General features: G+C 39.3%; 2 protein-coding genes across 3 annotated transcripts; both read right to left on the bottom strand.

Annotated features, from left to right (window-relative positions):
- Positions 1–285: 285 nt before the first annotated feature.
- On the bottom strand, positions 286–2,674 carry LOC136774818 (odorant receptor 13a-like). 2 transcript variants are annotated; one of them, XM_066729302.1, is made up of 7 exons: positions 2,475–2,674; positions 2,073–2,381; positions 1,112–1,407; positions 920–1,019; positions 722–826; positions 509–658; positions 286–390 (listed from the first exon to the last, which is right to left on the bottom strand). In XM_066729302.1, the coding sequence occupies exons 1-7, from the start codon at positions 2,628–2,630 to the stop codon at positions 382–384; spliced, it is 1,125 nt and encodes a 374-aa protein (XP_066585399.1). In that variant the 5' UTR covers positions 2,631–2,674; the 3' UTR covers positions 286–381. The 2 variants fall into 2 exon arrangements, with proteins under 2 accessions (XP_066585399.1, XP_066585398.1); XM_066729301.1 differs by having other exon boundaries at positions 296–438.
- Positions 2,675–3,236: 562 nt separating this feature from the next.
- Positions 3,237–13,044, bottom strand: pyd (polychaetoid). The gene is made up of 17 exons (XM_066729223.1): positions 12,747–13,044; positions 12,422–12,600; positions 10,020–10,189; positions 9,726–9,934; positions 9,187–9,645; positions 8,609–8,672; positions 8,215–8,517; positions 7,599–7,893; positions 7,102–7,273; positions 6,393–6,621; positions 6,119–6,293; positions 5,777–5,986; positions 5,247–5,651; positions 4,928–5,166; positions 4,364–4,580; positions 3,833–4,251; positions 3,237–3,413 (listed from the first exon to the last, which is right to left on the bottom strand). The coding sequence occupies exons 1-17, from the start codon at positions 12,790–12,792 to the stop codon at positions 3,383–3,385; spliced, it is 3,822 nt and encodes a 1,273-aa protein (XP_066585320.1). The 5' UTR covers positions 12,793–13,044; the 3' UTR covers positions 3,237–3,382.
- Between the last annotated feature and the right edge of the window lie 2,275 nt (positions 13,045–15,319).

Here is a 15,319-nt window from a genome sequence, read left to right as displayed (position 1 = left end):
ATACACTTCTCTATATTTCCTGTTATCAGAAGACACGATGGTGTCTCGACAGCAAGTACATGTAAAAGTAGATAATACCACTTTTTTCTATATCGTTAAATGTTTAATCAAATAAACCTTCGCTAAATATATGCATCGAAATTAAAAATTAAGTATAGTATGGTAAAATTTGGCATAAAATAGGGTAGTTTCTAGATTTTTAAATTAATTGATAAATATTATCAATTTTTTCTTCGTGTAATATATCTTACCAAAATAGTCGAGAAATATTGTTTGGTGCATTTCTTAATCCTTTATTACACAGACAGAAAAAACTGCTTACAGAAATGAACGACAGTTGATAATTGAGTTGTATTTGTTCAATAGTATATTTATATCTCTTCACTTGTTCTTTATAGTCAGAAGCATCGTTAGATAAGAAAACGAAGTACTCAGTACCTACAAAGTAGTTTCCTAAAACTTGGAAAAATTTCTTTTCTCTATAAAATTCATCGCTGTTACTACTCACTGAGGTGAAGCTTCGAAAGGACATGTCATAAAATTTGGCTGCTGTTATCTTGCTGTTTTTTCGCGACCTCATCATAATTATCCGAAGACTTTTGGGAATTTCGCAACCCGACCACGCTCCGTTATAAGCCGAGTCACCGACACCCACGCTCTATACAAAGAAAGAAAAAGAGTGTTATATATACATAATATTCCCCATCCGCAATTTTAGAACCTCGTCTATCAATTTTTGTCCACTCAGGCTGAAGATGAAGAGTTCTGTCGTAGCCGATATCAAAAACGCACCATACTTAATCATGTTCTTTTTCTCCTGTATTATCTATATTATTAACAGAGAATTAACGCAATCAATGCTAGGCTCGATATTTCGCTAAATTACTATTGAGAGACAATCAAACTGACTGAGACTGACAGCTGTTAGTTGAAATCCAGCAAAGCACAGCATACCAGTGCCGGTAATAAATTGCATGAGCGCCAACAGATTGATTACTCTCTCGCATGTGTCTGCAAAGCTGAGAAAAGTATGCAGAAATCAGCAGAATCCATCATATTTAAGTATATATCTATATCTATATCTATGTATAAAGCTTCCTTCAAGGCTCACATTATGGCATCCTGATGAAGCTTAACACAGTGTCTCAAAATGCCCCTGGCATTGGGGTTTTGACTCTTCAAGTCCTCCAGTATTCTACGCACCACGCTAAACTTGGCCGAGGCATGAATAACGGTGACAAGATTAAAGGTCGTCGCGCCACTAATGATGCTACAGCCGTAAGCTCCGGAGAGCGAATTGAAAACATACAGACACTCGAAGATGGGGCTTCCACTGTTCGTTTCATTGAAAAAGTAGTAATCCCCGTGGAACGGATAATTCTTGGCTTCACGATTGAGAAGAGTCATCTGCTCGTTCAAATTGAAAACATTGTGAGAACAAATCTTTTTTTATCTGCAAATAGGCATATGCAGGGTTTTCCAAAAGAGCAGAAACAGCAAAAAACTTTGAAAGCTGAGTTTTTTGGAAAGCAAAAATTGGGAGTAATTTGTAGTATTTTCACCATTTTTTTAAATGGTCAAATCGGTTTGACCTTTGGTAGTGTTAAAGGTCGTTTGAAGATCATCCAATTTTTTTTTTATAAATGGAATGCTCTAACTTTTGTTGTATGTTCTTGTAGCTTATCTCAAGAGCTTTCCAAAACGCTATGCCAAATTATGATTCCAACAAGTCGTTCGACAAATATTTCTATTTAGATGGCGCATAGGTGTGAGTTTAGCTGAAGTAGTGTGCGCAACCACTACGCATACACGCGCTTAGTCGCTCATCTATACCTAGTTACAACTTCAAATCCTAATATTTAATGAAAATGATAAGTTCCATTAAAAAAACCAAGTTGACCTTCGATACTCCACCCAAGGTCAAACTAATTTCATCATTAAACCGAGTTTTAACAATTTTTGACAAAATATTCCTCAACTTTGTTTTTTTTAATGCTTAGTTTTCGAGATCTTTCGCTGTTCCGGTTCTTTTGGAACACCCTGTATATTCTTTTACACTTAGAATAACCTACTTCGAGGACAGGCAAAAAGATGAACGACAACATGGTGAAGTAAACGGATATGATGAAGAATTTGGATAATCGATATCCTGACAAACATTTATTCCTGATGGTCTCCACGTATTGGCCAGGAGAATTGAGCCAGTCTGATCGCATTGTTTCGACCACGTACAACATATCCTCCTGTTTCGCCCTGTATATCAACAATCGAATGGCGGCTAAGAGAAAAGATGTTGACATGAGGGCGCATTCGATAGCCGCGTCCATGTTATGCAAATGGCGAATCGTATCCAGTATCAATGCAGCGACCGTTACAGTTTCCTGCGCAAAATATTATAATCACCATTCTCAAATATACATCATTGACATTTCCTTAACACAATCATTACAACGAAATGATTCATCATGGCGCACCATCGTGACTATTGCGTAGAATTGATAAGTTCTAAAGAGTTTTTTCGTTGCACCGCTATTCCTCGCCAATGGCCATATCGATACAATCTGAGATACAACTTTTATGGGTCTAATCAGACTCTCGTACTCTTCCTTGTATTTTTTGTTGTAACGCATATTACTCGAAGGAAAGTCTGAACGAAGGATTCCAGCCAACTGACCGAGCGCGAAGATCAGCACAGTTATGATATAGGACTGTATATACTTATCCAGTCCCGCGTGATTAAAGTTAAAATACGTGTTATTCGGAAAACTGCATAACTCCATAGTACGCGTCCTCCCCCTCCCCCTCCTCCAGTGATATAACACAGATTACAAGAGGCACATTCCAGATCGATTCTCGGCTTCCTGCTTAATAATAATGTATTCCTTCGCTCTATTCTTCTGTCGAGAATGATGACAGAGGAACCTCCTGCAGTATGAAGAAGAGTAGATACTACTTGTATTCGATACGTGATTTCATACTTTTATTCATCAGTGATTCTCTATGGGGGAACAATATTAAAATTACTAAAGTATAGAGAGTATTGAACTTGATTGGGGCTATAAACGCGAAGGCACTTGTAAAATTGCACGAATGGCATCTGCGAAACCGAGAGACTCTTAAACTTAAAGATTGCAACAATTCTCGATAACGATTACAACTATTATTATTATTATCACTATTATTGTGATTGCTTAATTAATGTCTATTCGTTAATAGTAAGGTTCGTAGTGTTGGTGATGCTGGCAGTGTCGTCGATGTCTGCTGCAGTGATCAGTTGATGTGCATCCCTCCAGATATATAGAGCTGTCACAGCTGGATGGCTTCCGGTTATACGTTAAAGCGTGTCTTCTTCTTGTTTTGCGACTCTTCGGCCCGTTCCAATTCATTCCGTAACCGTGGTAGCCTGGGAGTTCCTGTATGTGGAACATTTTTATCTAATAAGTATATATATATGCAATAATAATCAAGTGTTTCAATGAATGGCGATAAGATTTGCGAACATGCGAATCTCAAGCATAATGTCACATCGCTTAACAAAACATTCAACAATGGACAGTTTAAAATCTTACTTTTTCTCTGACATCCTTAATCCTGAAAAATACTGCAAATAATTAAACAAAAAGTAAAAGGAAAGTTTAATAACTTTTAGAACTGGTTATATAATTATATTAAACTGGTCCCATTCTTTTTTGCTGCGCTACCAAATTGGCATAATTAGTTGAGAAGAGACAAAAATTATTTTTTCTCTTTCAAATTTATTAGACTATCGCATCGCAGCAGAGTTAGGCGAAGAAGAAGAGACCAAACACACATATATACATATATGTATCACCTGATATTGTAGTGATGCATTGGTTTTCTGTAAAGTTCAAAGGCACTTCCTCTCTGCTCTCGACTCTCGGCCAGGTCCAACCCACTAGGTTCCCTGTTGTGAGTAGAAGTAGGTACCGATGGACTTTGGCCATTATCGACGAGATTATTAGCATGATTGTAGCCATTGTGTCCATTATTGCTCCGATTGTGCGACAGTCCGAGATTCAATTGACAGGCGCTATTGCTGTGCGAATGAGCCGTTACGGGAGGACTCGAGTGAGAGTGTACGTGACTCAGACTCTGACTGTGCTGGGGCGTCCCAATATGCGAGTGATTGTGATGCGAGTTCATCGGATGATTCTCTTTATGGCGAACCAGAGGTGGAATGTTGTAGTAATATTGCCCACTGTTCCTTTGACCATTACCATTATTTTCAACCTACGCAAATTTACAGTTACAGTCTTATTTTAGTATAAAAACTATACACACATGTATATGTATATGTATACTCTATCATGCATGTAGCAATTTATAAGAGATTCGTGCTCACTCCGTTGTGTATATGCAAACCAGCGATGGAATAACTTTTAGCGTGTTGATAGGAGTTGCTATTGCTGGATTCTACATTATTGCCTGGGTCCTCCTCCAGGGGTGCCACACTTTTCTGGGGTGGCCTGTAATTTTTTGGTTTTGGTGGTGGTACCGGTTTATACGTACCCACAGGCTTGTTTTGCACAAATGGTACGGATTTGTAATCTGCAGTACGACTAGAAGAAAAAATAAGTATTATATATATACATATATCTGTAGAGAAAAGTGTGGAATCTCATTAGGGTATAGAAGGAAGAGTCTCAGCTTATAGAGGGTGAACAATCGACACCACTCAGAGCATAAAGACGTAAGAAAATTTTATCTCGTTAGCTAAAATAGATTGGAATCTTTTACACAGAACCTTCTCAAAGTTCCATTCTCTACTCGCATTGAAAAAGGTTATGAAGACAAACACTGTTATCTATCTCAGAGAAAGTTACAGAGATAAATGAATTTTCTTAGGTTCTCCAGCCTTGGGTTGTATCATAACTGCATGGCTCAGCATAAGAAGAGCACTGTATACCTGTACTTGGCATAATCCGTACGGGTCTGGGGATCCTGCGCAGGGATCGGCTGCGCCGTAGATCTGGTGAAACGATAAGGATCGTGGGCCCTGGCTGCGGGGACGTTGATACTCTTCATGTCGTCTGGAATATTCGGTCCTAATCGACCGGTAGATATATTTAGATTTACTGCTCCGTAATTTGTATTACCATTAGCGTTATTGTAGGAATCATAAGAGGACATACTGTCGTAGCTACCCTGTGAATAACAAGAATATACATAAATATATATATACGAGAATAAAATATTAACCCAGCTTGCATTTAAACGTCACTTACGGATTTCGGCTGCGGCCTCTCCTGCATGCAAGAAGAAGAAGAATTGGCCTTGAGAGGCGTCGCATTGATGTAATTGGCAACGTCCAAAAGGGACTCTTGCTTGCTGATCATTCTTTCCTGGGCCCCACGACCAACGGTTCCTCCTGCACCCGCAGAAATCGAACTGATGGGTTTTGCAGAGCGGTCGACGCGCGGCGGAAGATCCGGTGGACTGTGCTGAAGGTGCGTCACTGCTGCTGTTGCTGTGGCTGCTGGAGGTCTCGTGTCGAATGGGTTTACCACCACCGGATAATCCTCCTGACTTCCTGTCTGATCGAGACTCGCCTGCTGGCCCAATATCGAAAATCCGTATTTACTGTCACCAACTCCACCTTGTGACCTTCTCTTGTGCTGCTCGAATGTTTGCTATGAGTTTTGACAATTATATATATATATATATATATATATATATATATATAGAAATTTGATCGATGATTAGGAAATATAACGCAAAATTAATTAACGCAATCCACGTGTTGTTATGATTATACCTGGTAGCTCGTATAAGGAGGTGGAGCTACAGCGTCATCCTGAGTGGCGATACTCGGATCAGAGCTACTCTTCAGACGAGTTGGAGGGCCGAGGGTGCCGGAAACCGTCGTTGGTGCAGGACTCAGCTCGAGGTCGCTTTCCGGCGAAGAGGCGTAAGAAAGACGCGAGGTCATCGGGAAGAGGAAGTCATCCGAAAGAGCTTCTTCCGGCTACGAGGACACATTTGACAGGACGATACGTTACACAGAACAGAACATTTCATGCAGCAAAACGTATACCAAGCAAAGTGTACACGCTAATGAATGATTTCTCTCTCTTCCTCTCTCTACTTCTCCTTTTACCTTCGTTTGACTCATCCACAGCGAAGCTTGCTGCTGCCTGTCTATCAATTCCCTCAACTTCCGGTACCAGGCTTCCGGAGTGGTCAGCGTTATCACAGCGGTAAAAATGTGAGCCCAAATCTTATCAAGTTTCTGACATTGTTCCAATAATTTCTTGCTGCTCTTGTGAGCTGATCTGCAAAGGACACCATAAAAGCAGTATTACATAAGATGATGATGCAGTGAGGAAAGTGTTGAATGATCATTATTAAATGATGCGTCCGCGTGTGATTACTTTGGTATACCGGCCCTCAGCTCCTTGATAACCTGCTTCGTTTCAGATTTCAGGAAGATGACGATTGGGTAAAACTGGGCGTAGTTCAATCTGTCAACTGCGTTCGGTGTTATGTCCAAAAGTGCGTGCTTACCCCTGTCCATAACATCCCTGATTGCACTTAACCTTATAATTCCTGAGGATTTCGTGCAGTTCTTACCGCTGCCCTCTTCCATTTGTGTCTCAGTTTCTGCATAAAAGAATAGAACAATTAGAGATTTATTATCTACTATGTCTACAATACACTAAACATGATCATAGGTGCAATAGTTGACATGATTTTTCCAACATTACTGACAAAATTACAAAACGTTGCTTATACTTTAAAAATACAGATAGATCAAAGTGAAATCAATTGTTAATGAACAAAGCTGTGAATTAAACCTAACATTTACAATATGGTTTTTAAAGGTTCTTAAAATGAGCTGCAAGAATATAAAATTGAATAATTTGTGGTTGCATTTAACAATTAACGATTACGGTATTTATAATTTAAAGAGAGAAAGTCCTCGGGTTTCTTTATTATTGCTCCTCTTGGAAAAGTGAAGCTAGCTATTTTCTATCTGAAGAAGTTTTTTTGTTGATATTATTGGGAAACTGAAGGAATTTTGTGAACCATTGCACTGAACACTATATATAATAAATAATTTAAATAAAAAATTCAAGTTACGCGGTGAGGTGAATTTGTCTGGGAAATCTTTTCGCAGCCTCTCTCTGGCAAGATCCGCCACAGGACCAAACAGGACCACGGGCCTGACGAATCCTGGATGTCGCAAAATAACGCGTTCGTAAGCCGGAAATTTGCTGACCGAATCCGAGAAGACCACGTCGTCCCAATGATCCTGCAAAAAGATAATTTGATATATAATATATATAAACTAGTATCCTTACGTAGTAAAACGTGTCCCATTTAACATAAAAATAAAATTTTAAAACAGAACCATAAGTGTGTCTGCATAGTATTAAGTCACATCAATTACTTTGTTCAAGGATACACGTATAAGCAAATTGAAGACGTTTGTATTATTACAAAATTTAGCTCAAACAGTTTATGATTCACATAACACAGTCTGCTTTACATAAAAGTAGGAAATAAAGGAAAAAGGGACATCGTAATAAGAACATTTCACATAAGAGATAAATTGATACAGCTAAAGAAAAACTCACTCTCCCGAGGGATTTCGAGCGTCTATGATTGCTTCTTCGTCTCCTGAAGAAGCTACCACGACTCTCGCTCACGCTCAACTCTTTCTTCGTCGCGTTGAACTGAGCAGTGGCCAATTCTTCGGCTCTCGCTTTGTTCGGAATGATACCCTTCTGAACTTCCTGATTGTTTCTACCAATTCTGAAAACTTGCCACGAACCAACTACTCCATTGTGAAGAGTATCGACCACGTGGAAGACGTCCCCACTGCGAAAGCTCATCTCGCCCTTCTCTGGATGTTCGTAATGGAAATGTGTTCTAAAAGACAAAACAAAATATTAACAAACATTGATAAAAACTATTGTAAATTAGTAGAACCAAATCACCGTTTACCACTATACAAATATCTGATTAAAAATGGTGAATTTTTATCAAATTAATCATAATTTATTCAAAACAAGAACGTCTAAAAATATTCTAAGAAGATGAAGAATAATTTCAGTGTTGTAATGTTAAGAACTAATTTTCTCTAGAATAGCCTATTAAATCTATCCCTTTATAACGCAAGAAATATTTCAGTCAAGTTGCTTATGCTCGTGACGCCTTCAAAGTACAACTCTTATGGGATAAATTGCTCACTTTATGTGGAAGGAGTCTCCCCTGCCGGAAGCCACTATCTGATCGTATTCCTGACGTCGATGCTGAACGATTAGGTCGATTTGCTCTTGCAAACTTAGTAAGAAGAGTACAGCCTCCTCACGAGTCACACCTTTCATGTCCATGTCATTTACTTTGAGTATCTTATCGCCAGGTTGGAGACTCTGGAGGGAGGCTGGACTCCCAGGCTGGACTGCTGTTACAAAAACCCCAGTTTCGTTACCACCGGTAAGACGTACCCCGACCGAGCCTTCCTTTTGGAAAGTTATGAAACGAGGATCGGGCCTGGAAAATAAATTGTATGTGAGTCCATGTATTATTTATTATTTAAAATCGATGAAATCAGTGAGCAATTCTTTCCAATCGCTTTACTTACATCGGTTGCTTGCTTCTTTGCGCAAGTTCTTCATCGTACAACTGCCTTCGAGAGCTGTAGTAATCTGTTGAAAAAGAAAGTTGAATGAGAATTATCAGAATAAGAAAAAAATATATGCAATACCAGGCGTAAGCATAGGTAATTTTTTATTTAAAAATTATATTAAAAAAGAATATTCTAACAGAATACAATTCCATCCTATGTTATTTTGACTTACCTATTTTTCTAATCCAGTTAATAATACAGTTTTATTGATGAGAGGAAAAAAGAGTAAAAATTAATCCCTCGCTTTTAATATTAAAGCAGTTTTATAAGCCAAAGAGGAAAGTTAACGAATCCAAGTATAACACACATAGAAGATTTCCCTATTAGACTATTTTTCAACCAATTTTACAAAGAATCTCTATCAAAATAAAATCACATTCTTTTCTATTTTTTCTTCCATTAGAAAAAATAACTTTCCAGTCACGTGATCAATTAGTGCAAATTTTAACAAGGTCACCAGATGCTACGTGATTCAAAGACTGTCTCATCGTTTAAAACGGGACACCCAGTATACTACACACAGTAATCGCTACCTTCCGGTCTAGGTGGCGGTGGTCTGGGGGGCTCGACGGTTGGCGTGGCAGGTAGATCCAGTTGACTCAAGGACACGTCCATCAAAGGACCCCTGGAGCGTCCTCTTGGAATGAGGTTGCTTTTATCCTCTAATGACTGCTGCTGTTGCTGTTGTTGCTGCTGCTGTCTCGTAGGTGGGGGGACGTACAAATTTTGGCTGCTGTAACTGGCACCGGACAAATATTCCCCAGCATCTGCTTTGCTCTGCTGCTGAAGATGACATCCTGGAGAACCTTCTCTGCTGATGACGATGGACAATCTGTCCTTGCACTGCTCTATCAACTTCTTGGCCTCCTTCAAACTCATGTTATCCGCTGCCACACCTCCGATCCTCGTTAAGACATCTCCCGTCTTCACTCCTATATTCTCTCGCGTCACTTCCTTCACGTACAATCGACAAGCCAGGACTATCCCGAAATCTGGATGAAGAGGAATCGTTTTTAACTGTATTTTATTTTTTTTAAACGAAACAGGAAGTTATATACATATAGCTACTCACCATCCTTCTTGCTGTTCCGAGTCAACGTCAGTCGATGGCACTGAGCTATCGAGTTACTCTGCAAGCCAGAGCCCGGAGAACTGGAGGATGCTCGGCGTTTTACCACGAGCAAAACGGTCGAGCCGGAATCTCGAAGGACACGCACCGCTGCTCCGTAATCCGCGCCTTCGAGCGACACGCCATTCGCAGAAATGATGCGATCGTTCACCCTAGGACCAACAAAATGTTTCAATTTTTTTTCCTTTTTTTATTTATTTATCTATATATATATGTATATATTTTAAATATACCTACTGTAATTTCCCTTCTGCCGGACCAGCCTTTAATACGTCCGATATCGCGATCGCAGGGTCGCCATTCGTGAAATGTGGATTATCTCGGCCCCCAGAGACCGCGATACCAAACCCGTAGCCTGGAACTCTGGTTACTGTCACGTGCTGAATCTCCCAACCACGCTCGCAACACTAAAATTTATAATGGAATAGAAATATTAGATACCATTTTTTTATTCATCCATGATGAGTGAGGTATCGACTGATAAATTGTAATTAAGGTAGTTGAGGATAATGAAAATAACTTTTCAAGTAATTAATAATTTTTTGTTGCAGAAGTGAAGAAATTTGTTGACGTAATGAATAATTTTATCGATATGAGGAATTATTCATTGTATAATAAAATATTTGTTATATGAATTTTTCATTGTTTCAATAAACTTATTTTTCACTATTATAAGGAAAATTTTTTATTGGGTAAAATATTTTTTTCAGTCAACTTGGATACTTATTGTAGTAGTCGAGCGAGTTTTAAAATTTGTTTAAATACAATCTTGGTTTATAATTGAATAATTCATAGCGAAATAGTAAGTAATAGTTTAATTGCATGACTAACGAAAAAGAAAATATAATGAACTATTCCTCATATCAATTAATTTATTCATTATATTAACAAATTTTGTTCATTGCAATAAAGCACACTTGACTAAAAGTTCTCTTACATACATATTTTACTTACCCAATTGAGTAAAATATGTCTAAAAATGTTTTTAAGTCACTTGGTGCTCTATGGGCCGTTATAAGAAAAAATTATTTATTCGTTAAAATAATTTTCTCAGTAAGCTAGTAGATATTTATTGTGGTAGTCGAACGTGTTTTAAAATCCGTTTAATTAAAATCTTGGTTAATAATTAAATAATTTATGCCGAAGTATCGAGTAATATTTAAATTGCACAATTAACACAAATTAAAATATTTAATTTTCTTTCAAAATTTAGTTTTTATTTAAATGGTATTTTTTATTCGATCATATTTTTTGACGACTCATTTCAATCAATTGTTAATATATAGTATATTTTAACAGATTCACCATTTCGATTTTTCTAATTAACTATATCAACATAATTGTAAGTCTATTTAAAAATGGAATTATTATATAAGAGTAAAAGGAAACAAGTAATTAAAAAACCAAAACTTTGAAGTTTTAAGAATATACTGTGCTAACAATTAAAATGACTCAACGGAAAATATAATCGAACAAAAAATACTAATTATTCGAAAAAACAATTTAATTCTACAAGAAAATACAAAAATACAGATAAAAAATTGACACCCGATTGGAAGTCAAAAGTGTACATTATTCTTTTATATTCTGTTTAAATTATACTATTTGATATTTCAAAATTAATAATTTAATTAAAAACCAAAATTTTATTTTTGTCAAATTTACAACATGTATGACTAATGCAGTAAATATCTATAGTGATAGCAACCCTAAGATAACAGCTAAGCTCACGTACCTATGACGCAATAGACGCCAATATAAAAATTAACTTTTATCTTCAGCCATATTCCAAGAGAAATATAAATTATGTTTTTTTATACATAAATTATTTTTCAATATTAGTATAAAAAGGAGCTTCGAAAATACCTCCAGCAAAAATTGACATCTCTTAAAATTAACGATATGTATAATTTTTTCTTACACCTATTTATGGTGTGTCAAGTGCGTGCCTCACCCAGTGTTACTCATATACTTAGTATACTCTCATTGCAGGCATTGAAATCTCCGAGAGCGCAGCGGAGCATCAAGAGCTAATTACACTCGCGCGAGATTTCATTGCTGGATTTTTCAGTGGAATTATCGTTTTTTCGTTATGAGTCATGCCATATTATATTACACTTTTTTAATATTCCAATCGGTCAATGTGCGAGTGAGCGCGCGCGCACGGAATGTTATTGTTGCCTGTTTTTAACGCCCACATTTGCCCACACGACACTTGTGACATTTGAATCTTCTCATTGGCCAAACTATCTGTTTAAAATTATCCACGAATAGCCAATTTATGCTGGCTTCCTTTAACGATTGGCTGTCCCTCTCGCGAATTCCTCTCTGTGAATGTATATATGCATTGCTACACACCTATAGCACACCTACATATGTATATATATACCTTTCACCATAATATGGAGACATTGCGCGCATTAGCCGCGTTGCCCGCAGTCTCGTAGCGCGACTACATGTACTATGTATGGTATACTACAGAGGTATATATATACACATTTATTGCTGGAATGCCACGCTGTCCCACTAAGCGAATCGCAGATTTTAATTTCTTCACCATTCTCCGCACGCGCGATTAAACGCACTTTCCATCGAGTGGATAACATTTTTTTTAATATATATCAAACGTGGAAGCTTACCTGACTGCTGTTCATGTCGTTGCTGGAATTGCAGTGTAGAGCACCACCACTGTGAGCAGGCGAAGATGAAGCGTTTATAGGGGAAACTGAATTGCCAGCGTGACAATTGCCACTTGGCCCGCTCCCTACGACCACGCTGTTGCTGCTGTTTCTGTCGATATTCATGGTTGCACTGACCTCTGGAGAGCGTTTCAGAGATAAGAGAGTTGTCGCCTCTGAAATCCTAGCCGATAATCCACCGCGAGAGGAGAGAGCAGTTTCTATCTTCTCTCACTCTCACTCTCACTCTCTTTTTTATATTCTTAGGTAAAATCTTTTCATCCACCGATAATATTAACTGCACTGCAATTATTCACAATTCTTTCTTCCATAATACCGCGAGATCGACCATGTTTCACTGAAAAAATTATGATTTGGTTTACGTAAAAAGTATATAAACACGTGCAAAGCGGTAGAATAAACGAGAGGCCTGCATGGCTGCGATCGAGCAAGAAATCGATGCTCTTTCACGCGTAGCACACAGGTTTCTCGTAGCGCGCTTAGGCTCTGTCTAGTCTGTCTGGTTGCTGTCGTCCCCGATTTCCCTATACGAGTGCCTGTGCCAGGTAAGAAAATGGAAAGCAGGTAGGAAAATGCCTTTACGACACGATGTATACCGAGTTTTCTATTCGTTTATACTTATAAGACTCAAAACGCATGCGCGTATTCATCGCGTACAACCTGTACCAGTTATCCCTAATCTACATAAATTGAAACCAGCCAAAATAACTCAAGCACCGCGCATTTCTTGGAAAAAAGCAGGGCTCGTTTTACGTGGAAGAATAGTGTTTCGAATTTGTCAATATTTACAGTTTGTCGTAGCGTGCGCTCGCGCGCACGCACGTTTAGAATGGAAAGCATGCGGCTGGCATCGGGCTACAGGTATTCCTCTCTTGTGCGGATCTCCCTAAAGACCGGACACCTGCGCATTGCGACAGGACAGCAGGTATGATTCAACTCAAGCCAACATGCAGGAGCCCGACTCGGAGCCAGCGAAGAGTTCGTACTATAGAGACCGTGCACATTAGCACAATGACAGTGAGATAAGAATGTATATTGGTGTATATGCATAATATCAGCGCAAACTATCGGTCAATTTTCGCCGTTTTTTAGTGTAATTTATTTATACGTTTACAGTTATACATTGACACTTCGCTATCATTGTGTTGGTGTGCACGGTCTCTATAGTCGAGTAAAGTGGAAACCGGATAGGTTAGGTGGGGCGAGGCTGGACTGGGCTTGTTGGGAATTTTGAGCGCTACCCCCCCCCCCCCCCGCGGGAAGGTCATCAACAACAACACTCGCGCTTAGACCGAACCAGTTTGACGCTCGATAGGCGGAAAGATCCGACGCACCATTCTCGTTTGACTCGGTTCAGTCGCAGTCGGATCTCGTCCCAGCATTCCCAACCATCATTTGTCACGTGGCCCGGGTTATACTATATATAGAACATAGTCCTGACTTATTCAGCAGTCTACACCGTACTTGAATAACGACGGGACACGTTTCGCGCGAGGTCATTGGGATCACCGAAAATGGCACATGACAGAAAACGTGTGTCGCACGATATACCGAGGCCTCTTACTCCCCTGGTAGCACACGATGTTCACGAGACATCCTCGGCATGTCTACCCGACCTGTGGATGTCCTCGGAACGTTCTAAGAATCTGTCGGGGATATTTGTGCTGTAGGAAATGTACAAAAAGCAACTACTACATCCTAACAGCTTGCTTATCACAAAAAAATTTAAAAAGATTTCATTTCGACGAAAATGATGTCATTTCGAATTCTTTTAGAACACTTTTGGAATACGTGTGCTGTTAGGGATACTACACGCAAAAACGTCGGCCGCCTCTAATTATAAACTTGCAGCCACTAACCTCACAGCTCATACACAGCTTCGTTTAAGCTGTAGCCACGCAACTCACGTTTTCAGTCAATCAAAGTTATTTCTAACAAAAATCTCATTCACTCTCATGTCTTATAGATAGTACACACATAGCATTGTTTCTTCATTTCTTCACAGGATATTAATTTCAAAACTGCTCGAAAGAAATCTATCCATCCAACGTCATCTTTTCTCACTCAACAAAGCAATAGGATTTTCTTATCAGAAAACCGTGCGTTTTTCTTGTAGCAACCCGCTGTAAAGCCATGCAAAGGAGCTCTTGCAATGCAGACTTTGCTAGCAGATGGAGATAATATGCTAATCGCAATTTCTGTTCTTCCGCAGGTGCTCGAGCCTTTCTCATTGATGATGGCTCTTCTCGCTGGCATCACGGACACATCTGAAATGCGATAACAGCACTAGCACAAAAATCCTCATTTAACCTGGATCGGCCGTGATTACCGTAATCCATAAGTTGCAAGAACGAGAGAGTCGCTGTGAGATTAACCACAGTCAACTGCGAAAAGAAGCCCGTTAGAGGTTGTACGCGTCGAGAGAGCGGAGTACTGCAGCGGTTTCTGCTAGGTAATAGGTTAGGTACCCTGCCAGCGTTCTTAGATCCTCAGCTCTTCGCTACTCTTATTCCTGATTGTTACGATTATGCGAGTTGTCGCTCGACGTGGAAAACATGGAAAGTCGACGAGACGATACGCTACACTACTCCTTATAGTAAAACAAGTAAGCAAGCCGAAGCGGCCAGGCCATCCACGCGATGACCGGACCGAGGGCACTGCGAGGCAAGCAAGCCAGCGGAGCCAGCGGAGCCAGCCCCAACAACGTTAGGACGCTATACGCGCTATGGGAACGAGAGAGGATCAGGAGGGGCAAAGAATAGGAACGGAGAGACCGAGAGTAAAAAGTGTGTAACAGAGAGAGTAAGTGAATGAGTGAGCGAGAAGGAGAAAGAGAGA

The sequence above is a fragment of the Prorops nasuta genome, unplaced genomic scaffold (assembly GCF_024137725.1).
Source record: "Prorops nasuta isolate Cenicafe-Biocafe unplaced genomic scaffold, Cenicafe_Pnas_1.2 PNAS00007, whole genome shotgun sequence".
In the NCBI taxonomy this organism is placed as follows: Eukaryota; Metazoa; Arthropoda; class Insecta; order Hymenoptera; family Bethylidae; genus Prorops; species Prorops nasuta.
This window is presented reverse-complemented; position numbering and strand designations above follow the sequence as displayed.

What these genes read in the sequence shown, in the direction of transcription:
- LOC136774818 (XM_066729301.1), bottom strand. Translation starts at nt 2,630, where the DNA reads ATGCGTTACAACAAAAAATACAAGGAAGAGTACGAGAGTCTGATTAGA. An exon ending in TCTACGCAATAGTCACGATG is followed by an intron (nt 2,382 to 2,474) that starts GTGCGCCATGAT and finishes TATTTTGCGCAG; the next exon opens with GAAACTGTAACGGTCGCTGC. An exon ending in CTTCATCAGGATGCCATAAT is followed by an intron (nt 1,020 to 1,111) that starts GTGAGCCTTGAA and finishes TACTTTTCTCAG; the next exon opens with CTTTGCAGACACATGCGAGA.
- pyd (XM_066729223.1), bottom strand. Translation starts at nt 12,792, where the DNA reads ATGGAAGAAAGAATTGTGAATAATTGCAGTGCAGTTAATATTATCG. An exon ending in TCGGAACAGCAAGAAGGATG is followed by an intron (nt 9,646 to 9,725) that starts GTGAGTAGCTAT and finishes CTCTTCATCCAG; the next exon opens with ATTTCGGGATAGTCCTGGCT. An exon ending in AGAGGCCGCAGCCGAAATCC is followed by an intron (nt 5,167 to 5,246) that starts GTAAGTGACGTT and finishes TGTTATTCACAG; the next exon opens with GGTAGCTACGACAGTATGTC.